The 18,335-nt window shown below is 32.4% G+C and overlaps 3 protein-coding genes and 1 long non-coding RNA gene across 9 annotated transcripts; 2 read left to right on the top strand and 2 right to left on the bottom strand.

Moving 5' to 3' along the window:
- The first annotated feature begins 247 nt into the window (after positions 1–247).
- Eif3i (eukaryotic translation initiation factor 3 subunit I) lies at positions 248–2,020 on the top strand. Its single transcript, XM_076315069.1, has 5 exons — positions 248–378; positions 744–990; positions 1,077–1,357; positions 1,436–1,636; positions 1,713–2,020. Exons 1-5 carry the CDS (start codon positions 376–378, stop codon positions 1,959–1,961), a joined length of 981 nt encoding a protein of 326 aa, XP_076171184.1. The 5' UTR covers positions 248–375; the 3' UTR covers positions 1,962–2,020.
- Positions 1,372–6,154, bottom strand: Parp1 (Poly-(ADP-ribose) polymerase). Its single transcript, XM_076315063.1, has 5 exons — positions 5,772–6,154; positions 5,270–5,411; positions 4,649–5,193; positions 4,367–4,572; positions 1,372–4,260 (listed from the first exon to the last, which is right to left on the bottom strand). The coding sequence occupies exons 1-5, from the start codon at positions 5,883–5,885 to the stop codon at positions 2,292–2,294; spliced, it is 2,976 nt and encodes a 991-aa protein (XP_076171178.1). The 5' UTR covers positions 5,886–6,154; the 3' UTR covers positions 1,372–2,291.
- LOC143148594 (uncharacterized) lies at positions 5,568–6,682 on the top strand. The gene is made up of 2 exons (XR_012992526.1): positions 5,568–6,055; positions 6,419–6,682. It is a non-coding gene; the product is annotated as an uncharacterized LOC143148594 (long non-coding RNA).
- Positions 6,683–8,418: 1,736 nt separating this feature from the next.
- Positions 8,419–17,970, bottom strand: Mep-1 (zinc finger protein MEP-1). Of its 6 annotated transcripts, XM_076314132.1 has the most exons (10): positions 17,835–17,953; positions 16,310–16,434; positions 14,892–14,984; positions 12,013–14,370; positions 11,829–11,917; positions 10,772–10,909; positions 9,771–9,947; positions 9,503–9,625; positions 9,150–9,254; positions 8,419–9,038 (listed from the first exon to the last, which is right to left on the bottom strand). In XM_076314132.1, the coding sequence occupies exons 3-10, from the start codon at positions 14,959–14,961 to the stop codon at positions 8,724–8,726; spliced, it is 3,375 nt and encodes a 1,124-aa protein (XP_076170247.1). In that variant the 5' UTR covers positions 14,962–14,984; positions 16,310–16,434; positions 17,835–17,953; the 3' UTR covers positions 8,419–8,723. The 6 variants fall into 6 exon arrangements, with proteins under 6 accessions (XP_076170247.1, XP_076170249.1, XP_076170251.1 ...); XM_076314134.1 differs by lacking the exon at positions 16,310–16,434 and having other exon boundaries at positions 17,835–17,970; XM_076314136.1 differs by lacking the exon at positions 10,772–10,909.
- Between the last annotated feature and the right edge of the window lie 365 nt (positions 17,971–18,335).

The raw sequence follows: 18,335 nt of genomic DNA, 5'->3' as shown, positions 1-18,335 counted from the left end.
AAGTTGTAATGTGCGCGTTGTATTGGACTAAAACAGAATTTATCAATTCACAATCTAAAAATATCTACCAATAAATATTTAGAATACGAAGTATAATGCGTTTTTTTGTCAATATTAAATTAATTTAATTTTAAAATAGGAATTTAATTCTATTTTTGAATGAATATTTAACTAAAATTGTAATGTAATTTCTCATTTATTTTTATTTAAACTGTATGTGGATTTAATGACACGATGTTGGCATGAATGCTTATCAATGCATATAGATATGGTTACACAGTTGTGCTCTTTCACTGTAGAGTATTGTAATTGCCTTTGATTACTCTTGAATGTCGATTGTTGATCACATTATTTAACCATATATTTTAACAAAAAATGGTTAGTTGTTTTTTATTATTTAATGGTTTTGCATGTCTTTTATAACTTATGCTGTAGTGTAAATTCTGCATAAACTGTAGAAACATGTGATAGCATAACCTCAATGACGTTACGTTATTTTTAAAAGTGTCATATTACATTAAGTGTGAATGATTGAAAATTTTGAAACCTTTGCTTTTCATTTTTCAAACATTAACTAGCTTTATAATACACGATCTGTTTTCTTTATAATATACAAAATAACAATTAAAACGTAAATTAACATAGCTTTGTGATACATTATGTTTATGTTAACCTAAACTTAATGGAAATTGTACAAATGTATAATACAACTGCAAAATAACAATTTTATTGTTTTGCAATAGAAACCTTTGATGTTGCATGGGCACGAACGTGCCATAACAAAAATCAAATACAATAGAGAAGGAGACTTATTATTCTCCTCAAGTAAAGATAAAAAGCCAAATGTTTGGTACTCTTTGAATGGAGAACGCCTTGGGTCATTCAATGGTCATAATGGTTCTGTATGGTGTATTGATGTTAATTGGGACACAACAAGATTTTTGTCTGGCAGTGGTGATAATTCATTAAGAGTTTGGGATTGCCAAACTGGTTTGTATTTCAAATTTATTAAATTAAAATACATAGGATATACATATTACAGAGTGATACTTTAATTTTATTGTGTTTATATTTAGGAAAATTAATAGGTCTGCTTCAAACAAACAGTTCAGTAAGAACATGTAGCTTCAGTTATTCTGCGAATCTTGCTGTTTATTCTACAGACAAAGCTCTGGGTCACCAATGCGAGATGTTTATTATGGATATCAGAAATGTTGATGCAGTATTATCACAAGATGATGCAATTTCTAGAATTGCAGTTAATGGTCCTAGAATCTCTGCTATTTTGTGGGGTGCATTAGATGAAACAATTATTACTGGTCATGAAGATGGTGAAATTATTCTATGGGATGTAAGAGTAAGTAATAAAATTTCAATTATGTACTATTGTTAATAGTGCCTATGAGTAATCAACAAATTTAATTTTTTTTTATAGACAAGAAAAAAGTTGTCAAGTGTCAAAGGACATAAATCTCAAATAAATGATATGCAATTTAATAAAGATGGAACCATGTTTGTAACTGCATCAAAAGATAACACTGCAAAATTGTTTGACAGTGAATCATTGGTGTTATTAAAAACATACAAAACAGAAAGACCTGTCAATTCTGCCACAATATCTCCTATTTTTGATCATGTATGTTTTGCATATAATGGTTATAACATTTGTAAAATACAACTTATCAAATTTTACAAGAACAATGTTTTTATAGGTGGTTCTTGGAGGTGGTCAAGATGCTATGGATGTAACAACAACATCCACTCGTCAAGGAAAATTTGATTCGCGATTTTTTCACTTAGTATTTGAAGAAGAATTTGCACGTTTAAAAGGACACTTTGGTCCAATTAATTCTCTTGCATTTCATCCTAATGGTCGTAGTTTTTCAACAGGTGGAGAGGATGGTTATGTTCGTATTAATACATTTGATCAATCTTATTTCGATTTCCACTTTGAGTATTAACTTTATGAAATAAAAAGAATAAATATGTATCAATTAAATGAATGGTGTAAATCATTTTATTTTCATTGTTTTTCTCTACAAATCTTGAACAACATTGAATATGTAAATGAAAATGACTTAATGTTTTTCAAATGCGTATTAAAAAAAATGAATACATACATTGTATTTATAGAAACATTATCAATATTCTTATCGGATTTATATAAGAGGTAGTAGTATCGCAAAAATATTTATATATCTAAGATACAAAGACAAGTTTTATGGAGCAAAATGTATGAAACTAATTCAATATTATGATGCTTTTAACAAGCTCAGTTATTTGAAAAACTATTAGACCTTGTATTTGAACTTTGTTTTTAACAAATATCGTGCCTTTACTTGAGCAACATCATACACTATGAACTCATTATACAATAAAGCTGATTTCTTAGGTAATTTCGCACGTACAGCTGATCCATATGGAACCTCAACATCATCCTCTGTTTTATGAACGCATTCAGGATCGGGTTGTGTTTGTCCACGACCAAACGTTGAATGTTTGCCGCTTGGCAATTTCTCAATATAATCTGCTGCATACCTCTCATACATGTTACCCAATGCTACTTCGCAAAGTAACAGTAATCCAATAGGATTTTCACTGTTTGTACAACAATAATTCGCAGATTTTGTGACCATATCTGCGAAGTATATACCTTTACCAAACATGTAACCTGTAACAGGAGCTTCAGGTGGAGCTATTCTTAATCCCTGAGAAAGTATTCCAGCAAAATTGGTTGTTCTAGAACCATGCCATAATAATTTTTTATTCTGCAATTTCCTAAATGGCTTGTATCTACTATCCTCCCCTTGTCTCTTAATAACAAATACATCTTCAATTTCAAGCTCGTATTGTGTATGAGTTTCTGCATGAGTATTCTTCACGTATTGCTGAATGACTTCGTATTCCTTACTCTCTTTGTCCAATATTTTAATATCTGTATTCAGTTGTTTATAATGTGCATCAAGTGGATTCTTTGTTTGATCTGTTTTACTATGTAAAAGAGAATATGCAATTTCCATTTCAAGCAATGCATCTAACATCTCACACTTTGCATGAATTTCTTCAATTGTATCTAAGATTTTTGGTTCAGATACTCCAAAATTGTGAGGTATTAAATTGTAAAATCTATTAGATGCATCTACCAATGTAACTCGTTCAATGTTTTCATTCTTCAACAACCCCTGTAAATCTGTTAATACTGTGTATGCTTTTTGTATTTGTTTTTTTGATAATTTTCCAAGAGGCATTTTATCTGTATCAATTTCAAACTCTGCCATTACCTTCTTCATATTTGTTTCATTGAAAATCAATCTTATTAAATCTTGGATTGGCTGTTCCAAATTACTCTTAATATCAGACTCTAGTAATTGTGTTGAAACTTCATCATCAAGGTCGACATCAACTGGATACATTTTATGAGGTACTTTAACAAAATGTTCTCTTTGACTCCACATATTTCCACTCTTTTCTTCGTACAAATGTTCAAACTCTTGTATACAAAACTCCAATGGTAACTTATCCAATTTTGTTCCACCAATAGTTGTTCCTATCCTACCCCAACTTCTGAACAACCAAAACGTATTCTGTTTATCATGTTTCAAAATTTGTAGCTTGTAATAGCTATTTTTCTTAGTTTGTATGTCTGCAAGTACCAATGTAACAGTATACTTGTCTTTACCACTTTGGTATACATGCGCAATATCTTCCAGACCACTATCTGGATCGAGAGTTCCACCACCTTTCAATCGCAATTTTATTTTACCAGATCCTGATTTTTCAAAGGTACTTTTACTCTTACTTTTTGAGGCTAAGGATTTTTCTGCCACAATTTTAATTCTATCAGATAAATTACCACCCCAACTTGAAATTGTCTTTTTCTTAATAAGTGAAACAGCAGATTTTGTATATTCTTTCGCTTCTTCGACAAAATCTTCGGTAATAACTTGAATATTAAGATTTTTAGCTTCTTCCATTTTCTTGCTCATTTTTTCTATTTCATGTTGAGTTGATATAACGGCGGCTAAGTTTTCATGAATTTTTGTAGTTATATCTCCTCCCAAAAGCATAATGTTCTTTTTTAAAACATCTTTATCTTTTCCTGTACGTCCAATAATAACAAATTGCATATGCTTCAATGGTTTTGGTTTTGCTTCAACTTTAGGTCCAGAATCAACATCATCTTCTTTTTTTATTAGGCTAGATGTTGACGGTGCAGTCACCTTTATTAACCTTTTCTTGACTTTGCTTTTTAAAGATTTGCTGTAAAATGTGTAAATAAAAATTAATAATTAAATAATAAATAACTTTTTTTTAGATATATCAAATGTACTAATTTTTTAAAGTAACAATGAAACAAAGCACATACACATCTGGATATGTTTCTTTCAGATCTGATGGTATTGCAATTGTTTTTCTTTTAGGATCTTGAGTTATGTATTCACATTTAGTCCACTCAGTTAAATCTCCAGAACATTTGTATCCAAGTCCTGAATTATACACAAGTTGCCCACTACATTTTGGACATGGTTTTAAAACTCCAAAGCAGATTGCATCAGATAAGCGATCTATTATCTAAAATACCGAATTTTAGAACCATTTATAAATTTATTCACCAAAACTTATAAATAATGTTATTGGTGATACTTACAGCTGATATTCCTTCTGGAATTTGCTGTGCATTTTCCTGTAAGAAAGCAATCAGATCATTCTTTTTCATTGAAGACAGTATATCTCTGACTCTAAACAATTCATTGTTCTGTTTTTTCATTTCTTTCTCTTCTTCCACATCCTCTGGTTCAATCTTGAGTTTTTTGACTGGTGGAATATTTTCTGATTTAATTTTTGGCAAAGAACTTTTAATTTTTTTCTGATCATCCTTGGAAAGATCTTCTATACCAGGCAGTACCTCACCACTTTCATAAAATTGTAATTCTTCCCTTATTTTTGCAAAGCATTCAAGGTGATGCCATCTGTCTATGCCGCCATATCTTTTACCATGTTCACTTTCAAAATCTTTTTTAGATAATCTTATTTCATCTTTCACTATTTTTTCTTCACACCCTTTGCAAACTGATTTGCTAGATTTTGCATACTGAACCAAAAAGTCCTTTAAAGGACCAATATTCTTTGCATTACTACCACCTCGTTTTTTTCCTCTTCCTGTAGTAGGTAATGGAAGTTTACTTGCTTCCTCTAAAAAAATATAATTTATAAAAACTGTTTTATTATATAATATTTAATATTGTTTATAATGCTGCAATAAACAAACCAATTTTCTTCTCAATTTCCTTTTGATCTTCCCATCGGATATTATCAAAATTTGAAATGTCTGCAGTAGATTTTGGTCTTTGTTTCAGAAAAAAACAAGGTGAATGGTACCACTTAGGTATCTTTCCATCATGAACAGGGCTCTGATAGTTTAAAAACATGTAATAATAAAAGTATTATAAACCAATACAGGTTTTCTTAAAGTATCACGCAAATATAATGTCATGTATTGTTGATAAAATGGAAAATGATTCTGATAAATTGAGGCATGTGTACAACACATTTCTGTTGTAATTGAAGGTAAGCGAAATAACAATTTATAAGAACAAAAACACGAAGAAATCAATTTCTGTAAGTACATACATTATATTTTATCATTATTATAATTCATTACATTTTACTGTCATTATATACCGGCAAATGAAGATTATTGCAAGTTTGTTATCGATCTTCGTAATAATTTCATTGAACATTCATATTTATATGTGCAGAATAATGCATACCTGTACAATAACAGCTAGCCTTAATGTATCTTTTTCGATAGGTTTCTTGCAATTTTGACAAGAAGCACGCGAACTTTTTGCATATTCGACAGAATACGGTAAATCGACATCCATTATTCGGTTACTATCTTTCCGAAGCTTGAAGCTTTAATGCGAAGCACTTGAACAGTAGCAAACAGTAGCGATTTTTTCGCCAACGTAGACGCGTAGATGCAATGCAGTTACCCGCCAAATTCTGATACGTTCAGAAACACAATGTGTTTTCTCATAAAGAAGCAATATATGTAAGACGACGAATTATAAAATAATAATAATAAATCTTATAATTGTAATGTGTAATTCTAATTTGACAGAAAATATATTTGATGAAAAATATAATATTATAAAGTTAAAACAAACGTACAGATGTAAAATATCAAATGTTTCGAAGTCCACAACCTGACCAATTGACGAAAGCAATTTAAACCGGAAATAAAATTTAATTGCACATAAAATTAAAACTTGTCTTCTTAATTGAGAATTAAAATGTATCGTTATTTAAACACAATATAATTATTTTGTATAGTATAATAATTTCATGAAAGATAGTGTGTAGCTCGGAATCAGTAATGAATATAGTTTAAGGTTTGACAGTGTTTGTATTTCAGGAATCGACCTGTTTTATCTCGAGCTGAGACCGAACCTCCAGATATATATCGTTTCACAAGGCATTGAACGGAATACACTGAGAGTGAGCGAGATAGAATAACAGCTACTGAGCCTCGGCCTATTTACGATAGGTAGCTGGCAGCCGAAAGCAATGTTTAGTTTTTATGGACATGTAACACAAATTATCCACTAATGAAAATTAAAAATGATATATCTTTAATTATATATTCGTGAAAGTATCACTAATAAATTACCGAAGCTGACCTAAATGAAAATGAATCTAAATACAACCACATTAGAATTATTTTTAATTATATGTAATTTCATTTCTGAATTTTGTAAGTCTAGATGTAATACGTATCATTATAAAATTAAGATTTTCTGAACCACGTGTTTAGTCTCATTTTTATCAATGAAACCTTATTAATGATTTCGAAGTATAAAACAATTTCATTTTCCATTAGAGGATGATTTATTTCACCGTGTTTTACCATTTTCGGAAATCAGGCTCTAATAGATCAATATTTTTAGCATTTTCCAAAATTGAAAATATTTTAAATTTTGTAGATGAATATCTTGCAAAGCATTACTTAATATTTTTATTTGTTACTATTATATTTTAGGAGTATAATATTCTTGCAAATATATTTTCATTATGATTCTAAATAATTTTATTAATAGTCATAATTTTTTCAAAGTAAATCAATAGTTACAAAGAAAGTTATACACTATTTTATATATTCTGAATGGCTCCCCAAATAAATTACAACTTATAGTACAATGTTGGTACACTTTATTTTAATAATCATATAATATTGTACAAATTATTACAGTAAACTATATATTTCTGTAATTACGTTTATGAATGTTTCTCTGTTTACCAACATGGCTTGCCATAAAAATGGCTGGCAAGTGGTAGAATGAAATAATACAGCCATACAGTGCAAAAACGCACCATGTTATTTCTTTCATTTAATGCATTTTGTCCTCTAAAATTATCTTCTACAATAACGTACAAAACTTATCAAGAAAGAATCGAAATTATTAAATTAAACCTGTTACTTTTTCAACTATCTACATATCAGTATAAGCCTATTATCAATCCAGAGTGCATACAAGAAGATAAGTAACTGTCTCTTCTTATATCACGCTATTGCTATACTAGAATTATTTCATGTATTTATATATATAATATTTTACTACATACTATATATATACATACATAAATATGCATATACGTGGCGATGTGTGCTAATAAGTTCAATGCTCCATGACAAATTTTATCGTTTTAACAGAAAAAATGTATACACATTATGTGTGCCATCCTATTTTATTGATATAATCGTTTATATTATATTCTATGTTAATGTACATTTTTGTTCTTATAAAAGCGCAAAAATAAAACTGAATGTTTTATTACAATACTTGTGACCGAAGATTTCAACTTATAGCAATAGATACAATTTACAACTTTAAAGATCTTTGACGTTACAACTTATTCCATACATACTTCACGAAACGTTTACAAATTAAGCAGCGAATTGTAACTTTTACATTCGTCGCTTAAAAATACGATGGCGAAATTAAAAAAAAGTGTACACATGATAGAAAAACTTGAGACGAAACTATTGGTACTTGTTACAATACCAAAAGATATCGTGGGACAGTCTAGGGCACTCTGGTTAATTAGTACAATTTGTTACTTCGTATATCATTCAGAAATTGTTTCGCAACATGATGCGTAAACGTATCGAATATGTAGAGTAAGGACAATTTATCGTTCATTGTCCTACGTAATCGTATTAGCGTTAATAACAAAATAGAATTAATTCAAATATATTTGTCTTAGAAAAAGAATTTATATTATAGTGAATTTGCTATTTAAGAGTGATTCGCAATATGACCTGCGAGTGTCGCATAAAATGTAAATACACTTAGTATTTATAGGTTTTATAGGCGTGTAGGTCAGGAGTATGCAGCTCTAGGATTAACCAAGGAATTAGACTGAAGGCCACCCTTTAATATTTTTACAGTCTATTTTATGTATGTCCGATAACAACAATAAAAATTCTTAAATAAATATATCGGTATAATCATTGATGGAATATTATTACGCAATCAACTAGTTTTTTTTTTGCCAAGAGTTGTAGGTTTATGTGTTTGTAATTGCGTCTTAAGCATAATATGCATACACATGTACACGGCACGTCAAGTCACTGTGTACTACAATGACCGGTATGGAGTACCACAAAGTTACGTAAAATTCAGTAAGACAAGACACATGTATCACTCTGCTGATCATTGCTATTTTCCTCTGCCTTGAGATGTACCCGACCTGGTTGTAGGTTTTGCTGGTTGTGGAATAATCGTAATTTCATCATTGATCTTCAGTGGTTTCAAAAGCGAGTCATTAGATCTGGACGATGGAGATGAAGGTGTATTCTTCTTATCCATTACTCTCTTAGCTACGACACTATGTGCCGAATAAACATGGTTTTCAAACTGCTTATACATTCCAAACGTGGCAGTGCAAACTGTACATTTATAAGATAGATGCGCAGGTTTTAGTGTCATTCCGTGATCTCGCGCGACATGATTTAGTAATTTCCATTGATATACCTAAAAATTAAGATCCACAACTCTGAAGTAACATGCTGTTTCACTTTATACCTCTCGATCTCAAACGTATATAACTTTTTAGATTAAATAATATAGAAGGGATGAACTTACCCTGCCACAAGCGGGACAGCGACCTGCATCCTTTCCTTTATTTGCTGCTTCTTGCATACTAGATGTAACCAGTCCATGAGACCCAAGTAAATGTCTTTCAAGACCCTGTAGGAATATAAATACAATTCTATTTAGCTTTATTTTTATATATACATATTCAAAAAAGAAAACATGAAATAGAAAAAGAAATAAACAAAAAATTATGTTTCAGTTAATACTTCATACATTACTTAAAACTTGTAAATGTTATTAAGAAAAAAGAACATTGTACAAAAACATACTCAAATGTGTAACAATAAAATCATTATATTATGCAGGCAGAAATTGTATAAACAATGATGGTAAACTCATACCTGATCTGTGAAAAACCGGAACTGACATTTTTGGCAGTTCAATGGAGGTCTATTGTAAATCATCTTTGGATGTATTTTTACTTTGTGGATCCATTGCATGTGATTCCGTAGTTGTTCTAGATCCTGAAAAGAATATCAACTTTACACAACAAATAAGGAACATTCATTATATTGTTTATATCGATTTATTTATTTAACCTTATATGATTTATTATTTTACTTTCACGAACTTTTCAACTGTAAAAAATATTTTTAAAAGATATTTTACCTTAATGTAACCATCGCAAATCTCACATATAACAAATGTAGTTTTTCCCCCTGACTTTGATGAAGTTCCAGAACCAGGAATAGAGGTTTGTGACGTTGTACGTGGTAGTGGAGTTATAGATATACTTGGTTGACTCAACAACTTTGCTGTAGGATTTTTTGGACTCGTTGTTGTATTCTGAAAAATATAAAGCATAATAATTATTTTAAAGTCAATGATATACAAGATAATCAGACATTATTATCTCGTACAAAATATTCAATATTGTATAAAGTAGTGTCCACCTAAAAGATTATACATTGTAAATTAAAATTTCCAACTCTTTTATCACTGGTGGCCTTTGTTATTTGTATAAAATGTATAATTTTAATATATTATTGTACACAATATATGGAAAGAAACAATAAATATATGTATACAATATTTTTTCAACACTATTCAATGTTCATTGATATCAATTTTACAAAAATATTGAAATATATAGATTATTTTCATTGAAATTACATTATAATCTAAAATTATACTATCAAACTATATATTTTGCAAGCACTATATTTTCAAATTTCTTTATACTTTACTAACATAATTTAAATATACTTATGAGTAGTTTCTTTTTTCCACATTTAACAGTACAATGGTTTCAAATATTTCTAAGTATTTTCACATTTACCAAAAGTGCAATTGATTTCTTCTAAAATATATAATCAAATTTTATATCAATATAACATTGGACAGTGTCCATAATGCAACATACTACAGGGACAAAAAACATTGCTGAAATCAATAATTGCAGAACTAGTTGCATTGCACACTAATGATATGTAGCTATAACTTCAAAAACATTGTTAAATCCTATAAGCAATTATATGTAGCTTTAATTATGGAAAATTTTAAGAAATTGGTTATGAAAGCCTTTTGCACCTGCAGAACACATCATCCATGCGATCACAAATTTTACAAAATCAATTTAACCTTCCTGGTAGATTCCAACATTTATTTACCTGTGATGAGGACAACCTAGAGAGAGAGTCGATTACGTTGGGTACAAGTGCAATGGGTGTGGGTTGACCGGAACTGCCGCCGCTACTGCTACTCACTCCCGAGACAGCCGACATGACAGTCCCAGAGCCACCCACCACCTGCCACCACCCATATATTTTTTTACTAATTCTTGAATTTTATATTTACTTGAATTTGTGAACCTGCATTTTTTATTTATACACTGATACTGACAAAAAAGGGTTATCTGATTTATATGTACAAAACAAACTTGTGTACTCCTGTCAATGAGTAAATATAAAGTACCTTAATCTTACTGAAGGTACAGTCAGTTTCATACACAATGAATACTTTTGTTTCATCAAAGAAAGTATATACTATCTAATATAATAATGTAATAATTGAATTAGTTATTTTTGTGCTTAAAATTTTCTGAAGTGACCTATATAAATTTTGTTTTATGTTAAAGTTAATATTTCTATCTTCAATATTTCTTAAATATTGTACATTAATACCAATAATAATTATCCTATGAATTTTCAAAGAAATATAAGTATACTTTTCATATCATATGTGTGCCATACATTATAACTAAAATATATTACTTTAGAGGCATGACTTTACAAGATTATCATTGCCCTTTTAATATATTGTTAAGTTTAGTAAAAAATCATTATACTATTTTAATACACAATAGACCACTAAAGATATTTAGGGTCATATTATTACAGTAGGTGAATATATGTAATGGTAAATATAACATGCAAGAGAAAAATATATAAATATGTAATATATGTAAAGAAAAATTAGAGATATTAAAAAGTGAAGAACTTAACAAAAATTTGTCTTGCAACATATTCATCCTTCAAAACCATTTCAATTATATATGAAATATTTTTACATATCACTAAACTAAAGACAATAATTAGGTGATTTGTTTTGAATGGAACATATTCAAATTAACTATAAATCACACATAATTTTTCTATTAGAAAAATAATTTGACTTTATCTTCCATAATTCAGTAAAGAAATTATATAAAATGAAAATAACTTTTACCTGAAATATTTGGTTACTACCAAACTGGTATGAAGTAGGGACCAATAAACCGGAAGATGTTGGACGATACATCATTCCTGCAACATTATCTAAAACATACATAATATATTATAATCATATATTTATAGAGTATCTTTAATTCAATTTGATTTATTGTTATGAATTTTAAATAGTAAAAATTTACCTTGCCGCATTGTCGTACCACCTGGTCGCAACGTTTTCAAATCCGAGTACCTTGGTTGCATAGGCGGTCGTCCTCTTCCACGACCTGTAATGGGAGCAGGAAGTAATTTTGGTAAAAGTGGTTGTGGTCCTTTACCACCCATTGCCATGGCAAGTGCATTGGGATTAGTTGGTCCAGGTCTTGCTCGATTTAGTCTTGGAATCTTTGCTGGAGGTTCCCAATCAGCAGCTGGTTCTAAATTCTTTTCTGGTCTGAATTTCTTAGTACAAGCAAGTATATGTCGAGTTAATTTGCCTTTTTGGTTATCTTCAAATGGACAATTAGGGCATTGATGAAAAGCTGGACCACGTTCCAACCTCCCACGAGTATTATGTTCTGCTTCCATGTGAAATAAGATATCATGAGGGCTACGTACTTCGATTGGACAAAAGTTACATTTGTAGACATAGTTGCGCATATGTGGAGTTTCTAAATGATGTTGCATGACTAAGGTTGATTCTGTTTTAAAATTACAGAATTCACATTTTTTCAGTTCTAAGTGGAATGGTTCATTATTTTCTTTACTAAATTCTAAGTTTTTGATGAGTGAATTTATAGCTAATTGAGTTTCAGCCGATGTGCTACCTTTGCCCTGTTTACGCTTTTGAGTCCGTAAAAGATCAGTTTGCACATATTCTTGAACAAGATTCACTCCAATTTGCATGAAAAATTTTCCCAATGGTAAATCAAAGTAAGTCAATACTTTATTTCTATCGTCTTGCTTTACATCGTGTTTATCACTTATATTACTAAATCCAGATTCAGTTAAATCAACTGAATTGTCACCTCCTCTATCTTCTCCATCCTTTTTCCCCTTAGAACTCCCTTCATTTTCACTCTCATCACTTTTGTCTTTATTTTTTTGACTCGAATCTGACGAGTCTTCATTGCATTCTTCTCCTTTATTTTCTTCTGTATTTTGTTTGCTTTTCTCTTCCTTCTCTTCTTTTTCTTTCTCCTCTAAACATTGCTCTAATTTTGTGACAAAATCTTTCAATGGTTTGAGTGGTGGCTTTTCATAGACATATGGTACTATAAAAGATGGTGCTTCTACCACAAACATATCATCAGTTAAAGTAGGTAATATAGGAGGTACTGTAGGTGTTACAGTAGTCATACTGCTGGTTTTAGGACTTAACTGTGCAGTTTTTGATGTCATGGGTACAGGTGTAATAGTTGTTCTCATATTAGGATACATTGTTTGTGTTGTCATACCCATTGGAACTACTGAAAAAGAGCTAGAACTGGAAACAGTATGATGAGGTTTACTGTTACTCACAGGAACACCACCACGACCAGAAAGAATAGAATTTGTGTCTATAATAACTAATGTGGGTTCCTTCTTTCCTCCTTTTACGGATTTACTACCAGCAGCAATTTCTACCAACCGTTTAGTATCATTAACTACAATAGTAGTTTTACTGTTTTTAACTGGTGATTTCAGTTTAGAATTCTCTTTATCTTTACTATCAATACCAGCCAAAGGATCTTCTGGCTTAATTTCTTCTATATCTGAGCCATCGTCATCTACTTCTTCTTCTATTTCCTTTTCTATATAACTAGTCCTCTTTATATTACGAGAACTTCTTCTTGGTGTAATACTACTAAGGTCTACTTGTTTTCTCGACTTCCTTTGTTTTGTAGGATCTTTATTGGCGCGCTCTGATGAAGTATTATGACCATTTTTTGCACTATCAGTTATTTCTTCAATATCTGGACTATCGCAGCTTCCATTTTCTTCACAAATTTTCACATCAGATGAATCCAAATTATTATCAGTAATTTCGCTACTGTCATTAAGCTGTTGTATATCACTACTGCCTGATAAATTTTGGTTATCCTTTAATGTAGAATTTTTCAAAGTGAACACATCATCATTATCAAATTGTATTTCTGTTATGCTTTCATCGAGACATTCCACATCCGAGTTGTTACTCTGCTCATCAATTTCCATAGCCTCACAAGATGTGCTTTTACACTTATCTTCAGTTTTAGACACTTCACTACAATTGTTCGTCTCACTGACACCCTCGGGTGATTCAGATGCTTTAGAGTCAGTTTCTGAGTCAGACATTTCACCCTCTTTACTCCTACTTGGCTCTATTCTATCCTGCTCACTGTCTTCCGATTCTATATCTCCTTCTTCAATTTCAACTTCCATTCTACGTTCGTCCTCGTCATCTTCTTCACCATTTTCCTCCCTATCCCCTTCTGCTGCACTGTTAATTTCATTTGACACAAGATTAGATGCATTATCAGCATCCATGAATTCTTCTTTATCATTATAACTTCCATTAACACCATTTGGTATCACAACATCTGCAAAACATGAAAATTGTTTTTATGCAAATAGCATCGTTTTGAATTGTTAAATATGCATTATCAACTTATTATACATGTCATAAACATGTTTATTATAAATTTCTTGTATAATGATTTCAACAGAGCAAAGTATAAAACATTGAGCATCCAATTAAAAAATATTAATCTTATTATTATAAATCAATAAAGCACATTAATAATTATTAATAACTATGTACATTACAAATGCATAATTCCAAAATATAATATGAAGTACATTCAAAGAAGTTTATTACAAAGAATCAGTGGTATATGACTTGAATAAGCTATGCTTTACTTAATGATATATAAATTTTTAATCAGATAAACCATCGCAGACTAGAGTCAAATAATACAGTAATTATCAACCAAAAAACCAATGCCAAAACCAGTATCATTCTTAAGTAACAACTTAAGAAAGCATAAAGTAGACAGAAAATAAGTTTCTTGGAAGATTCAGAAGAGTTGCTTTAATAGTTCCAAGCAAGGGCAGAGCATACCTTTGAGAACCTTATCAGGACTGGCCTGAGATGAGTCCTTAACAGGGGGTTCTTCCAACGTGCCTTCCATGGGGCCACCACTGTACAGTTGATCTAAACAATTAATAAGAACACAAGAATAAGCGGCTCGTGGCGACGACGCGTTTCATTACATCCACGACATGAACGCGAGGGCGGGGAGAGGGAGGGAATTTTTAGCGGGGCCGAATTTTTCAAAATGGCGCTGCGAATTCCGTACTCCTATTTCCTTGTTCCCATAACCAACAAAGTTCGTGATCGTCGATTTCCAGTCGGTGCGTTGCCGAAATGTGTTTTCTTCGTCCGAAAAATCTTAGTCGCGCACAGTTGGAAAAGCAATTAGAAGATAAGGAGTCACCCGCGGATGCGTGGACAGAAATGATCGGATGAGGAGAGTCCTGTGAAGTAACTTGAATGGTTAGCGTCTCTCAGTCAGTCACCTGCACTCGCCAGCCACCGCGTCCGAGCGCCAGCCAGTCAGTCAGCCCTCCGCGTACCTCTCCTCTCAACCTTCGCAGCAACCTACCAACCTACACCTATTCCTACAGCTTACACATCGAACTTTCGTCTTTCGTACACATGCACACGTACAGAAGGGAAACATACACACAATTGTAAGCATATACGACCCATCAACTCACTACCATGGACGCGCGCGCGCGCGCGCACAACCTTCCTAACTCTATACTACATGCCGGACGGGCACACGCCAACCACCTACAGAACAACCCTACGACCTACCGAATCCGATCATGACAGGCGGATCTCCCTCGACGATATTGCATAGAAACAACTTTTTCTTACAAATATTCAACGGAGTTTATGTTAGCGGAACTATGAAAAACACAAACCATCGATGAACACTAATACGAATCAACGTACGTGACGAAGGAACTAGATAAACGCAGACCATTTTGTTAGATTATCTATACAGATCTGATCCACCCGACCATCAGTTCTTATCCAAGATACTCGACAAAAATTTTCTCAATTATCTGGTTCGTTCTCGTATCAAAACAATTCTGAAATTTTGTTCAAAGGCTGATCTACTATAGAAATGATAAAGAAACGAAGATAAAGACTGTCTACGGATCTACTCGAAGGACATAGCGTTCTTAAAAAAGATGCTGAGCATTCTTTTAACCTAGACTAATGTTCATCCTGATAGGACATGTATCATCATTCGAAGTGACGATGATCACGTTATTTGGTACTTGAATGATATAAAAGTGTTCGAGACACCGGTGATACGGAATAAGAGGAACCCCACTCAGTATGCTCGGTTCAGGGCATGTCTCGTGCTACTTAACTCGCTATTCACGGATCCCGGTGGTTCTACGAGGCAATAGAACGCGTATGAGCTTCATCCGTATCCTGTCACCAGGCACAAATATACGCACCTGACCGTTTGCTCTCCTAAACGATTTTCTGATACCGCGACATTTTCACAACCTGCAATCTTCGGCGGTGGCGGCGGAGCTACGATTCGTCCTTATACGCACGATACACGATTTATTCACAAAACCTGTAAATAGTGAACATTCATCGCTGAAAATTAGGCACCAGAGGGCAGGCGCGACGTTGGAAACGTTAAAAAGTTATGCCCAGGGCCGCCGCAAAATCGTGGGCTCTTTTCTGCGAGGGTTAAGTAGAAACGAAACAGAAAGAAGGGGTCGCGAAACGGAAGAGAGGCTTTTCTCACGATTTCTCTATGTCTATTTAATCAGCGTTATACTTTTAGCTACATCATTGCCGTTATTTCCGCGTTTAAATACCTATGAGAGTGTTCTGAGGTAAAATTATTTTCGAAAACAATGAGACTCCCTGCTGTTTTTGCTAACGTTCATTGGTGGATTAGAATCCCCATCACTTGAAATGGTAGTCAAACAACGATATTGATTAAGTACTTTTGATATTGAACGCATCTGCTCTTTCTTGTTTTCTGTTCTGAAAGGAAATATGAGATATATGAAACACAATAGAACTTTTTAACATGCTATGTTGTTCGAAAACTAACAATACGGTAAAATGAAAAATAAATGCAACTAAATAATTGAATTTGTAAATATTGTTATATATTTTTAATGTTTCAATTGATATAATTAATTTAGAAATGACCATAATTTGCACAATTTACGTATGAAATTTTTCTCTTTCTCTAGAAGCAGTCTACTGTTTATTTTGCTGATGGCGCGCTTGGGTAGGCGAAATTATGATGCACAAAGATAACACAGTTGAAAGAATAAACACTATACTTTGATATGGTCTTATACCAAAATAAATCACTGAGGAACAACCTCTCATTGTCTGATCGTTACAACGAACATAAAAACAGCAACGACATATTAGATCGAATTAAAATTCCACCATGTACTTTTCAATCGTTACAAAAATTTGTCGAAATAGAAGTTCAACGATTTCTTTTATTTGTTACTGATTGATATAACACAAATAAATCGTATTACCATGACTATATTAACTTATTCATAGCAGAAGTTACCAGAGGAGTGCAAACATTAGCATACATGTTCGAAACAAATTTCGTTACGATCTAACAGAGACTGTGTATCTAAAAAGGAGGCAGTGCATGGGGGATGCGCAGGGGAATTGAAAGGATCGTCACGGCCCTGGTTATATTGTGTTATTCGGTACCACAACTATACAAATCATAAAATCCAACAAATCAATCACAAGTCCCTTGGTGTTTTATATAAATTATTTTTGTCTACGATTGGAGGGTAACCAGACATCTTTACTGGTTTATCGAAATTTAGAAAGCTCCCGCCATTTCTTTCGTAAGGGCTGACTTAGCTGTCGAACAGCTGCCGTGGTGGTCGCTGGCCGATCGCGATTATCCCCCCAAAAGAGGACCAATAATCGAAACACACACGCATCGTAAATGCCGCGCTATTTAAATTCACTGACCGTTCGGAACACCGACAAATATTCGGCTACACACGCGACTCCCTCGGCACTTGATACACACAGTTTTTATACCAAAATTATTCACATATACTTTGTGTTTATTTGGGTTCGACGTCACGGATCCTTCGTACCTCCGTCGTCGAAAACTGCCAAGATGGCGACAATAATCACGTGACCGCAATTTTATGACGTACGCATAATGTTAAAGGGACAAAACGACCAGTAGCGTTTGTTATACATTGTCACGTGACCGGGTACACGTGCACATCCAATGAGAGGCCCTCCCAAGAGTAAGGGCAATCTGCAATTGCAACAATGTATAACAATGGGGTTGACTAACAAGTCTCCGCCCTGTTTATGGGATTATTTAGTACACACCCTCCTGAGTAATTTATGTAAGAATATTACGAATTTATAAAAAATTTTTATACATTTTTTTGCGTCGAGTTTATTGTATAATACTCGTCTTTTTTTATATGTCTATACTACGTGAAGCAATAG

Source organism: Ptiloglossa arizonensis, chromosome 6 (assembly GCF_051014685.1).
Source record: "Ptiloglossa arizonensis isolate GNS036 chromosome 6, iyPtiAriz1_principal, whole genome shotgun sequence".
Classification (NCBI taxonomy): Eukaryota; Metazoa; Arthropoda; class Insecta; order Hymenoptera; family Colletidae; genus Ptiloglossa; species Ptiloglossa arizonensis.
This window is presented reverse-complemented; position numbering and strand designations above follow the sequence as displayed.

Bases quoted from the DNA above. Each gene is read 5' to 3' on its own strand.
- Eif3i (XM_076315069.1), top strand. The intron at 991-1,076 runs GTTTGTATTTCA...GTTTATATTTAG, and splicing joins AGTTTGGGATTGCCAAACTG to GAAAATTAATAGGTCTGCTT. The intron at 1,358-1,435 runs GTAAGTAATAAA...TTTTTTTTATAG, and splicing joins TTATTCTATGGGATGTAAGA to ACAAGAAAAAAGTTGTCAAG.
- Parp1 (XM_076315063.1), bottom strand. From the start codon at position 5,885: ATGGATGTCGATTTACCGTATTCTGTCGAATATGCAAAAAGTTCGCGT. The intron at 5,412-5,771 runs GTATGCATTATT...TTAAACTATCAG, and splicing joins GGCTAGCTGTTATTGTACAG to AGCCCTGTTCATGATGGAAA. The intron at 4,573-4,648 runs GTAAGTATCACC...TCGGTATTTTAG, and splicing joins TTCCAGAAGGAATATCAGCT to ATAATAGATCGCTTATCTGA.
- Mep-1 (XM_076314134.1), bottom strand. From the start codon at position 14,961: ATGGAAGGCACGTTGGAAGAACCCCCTGTTAAGGACTCATCTCAGGCC. The intron at 11,918-12,012 runs GTAAATTTTTAC...TGTATGTTTTAG, and splicing joins TGGTACGACAATGCGGCAAG to ATAATGTTGCAGGAATGATG. The intron at 9,948-10,771 runs GTAAATAAATGT...TATATTTTTCAG, and splicing joins CTAGGTTGTCCTCATCACAG to AATACAACAACGAGTCCAAA.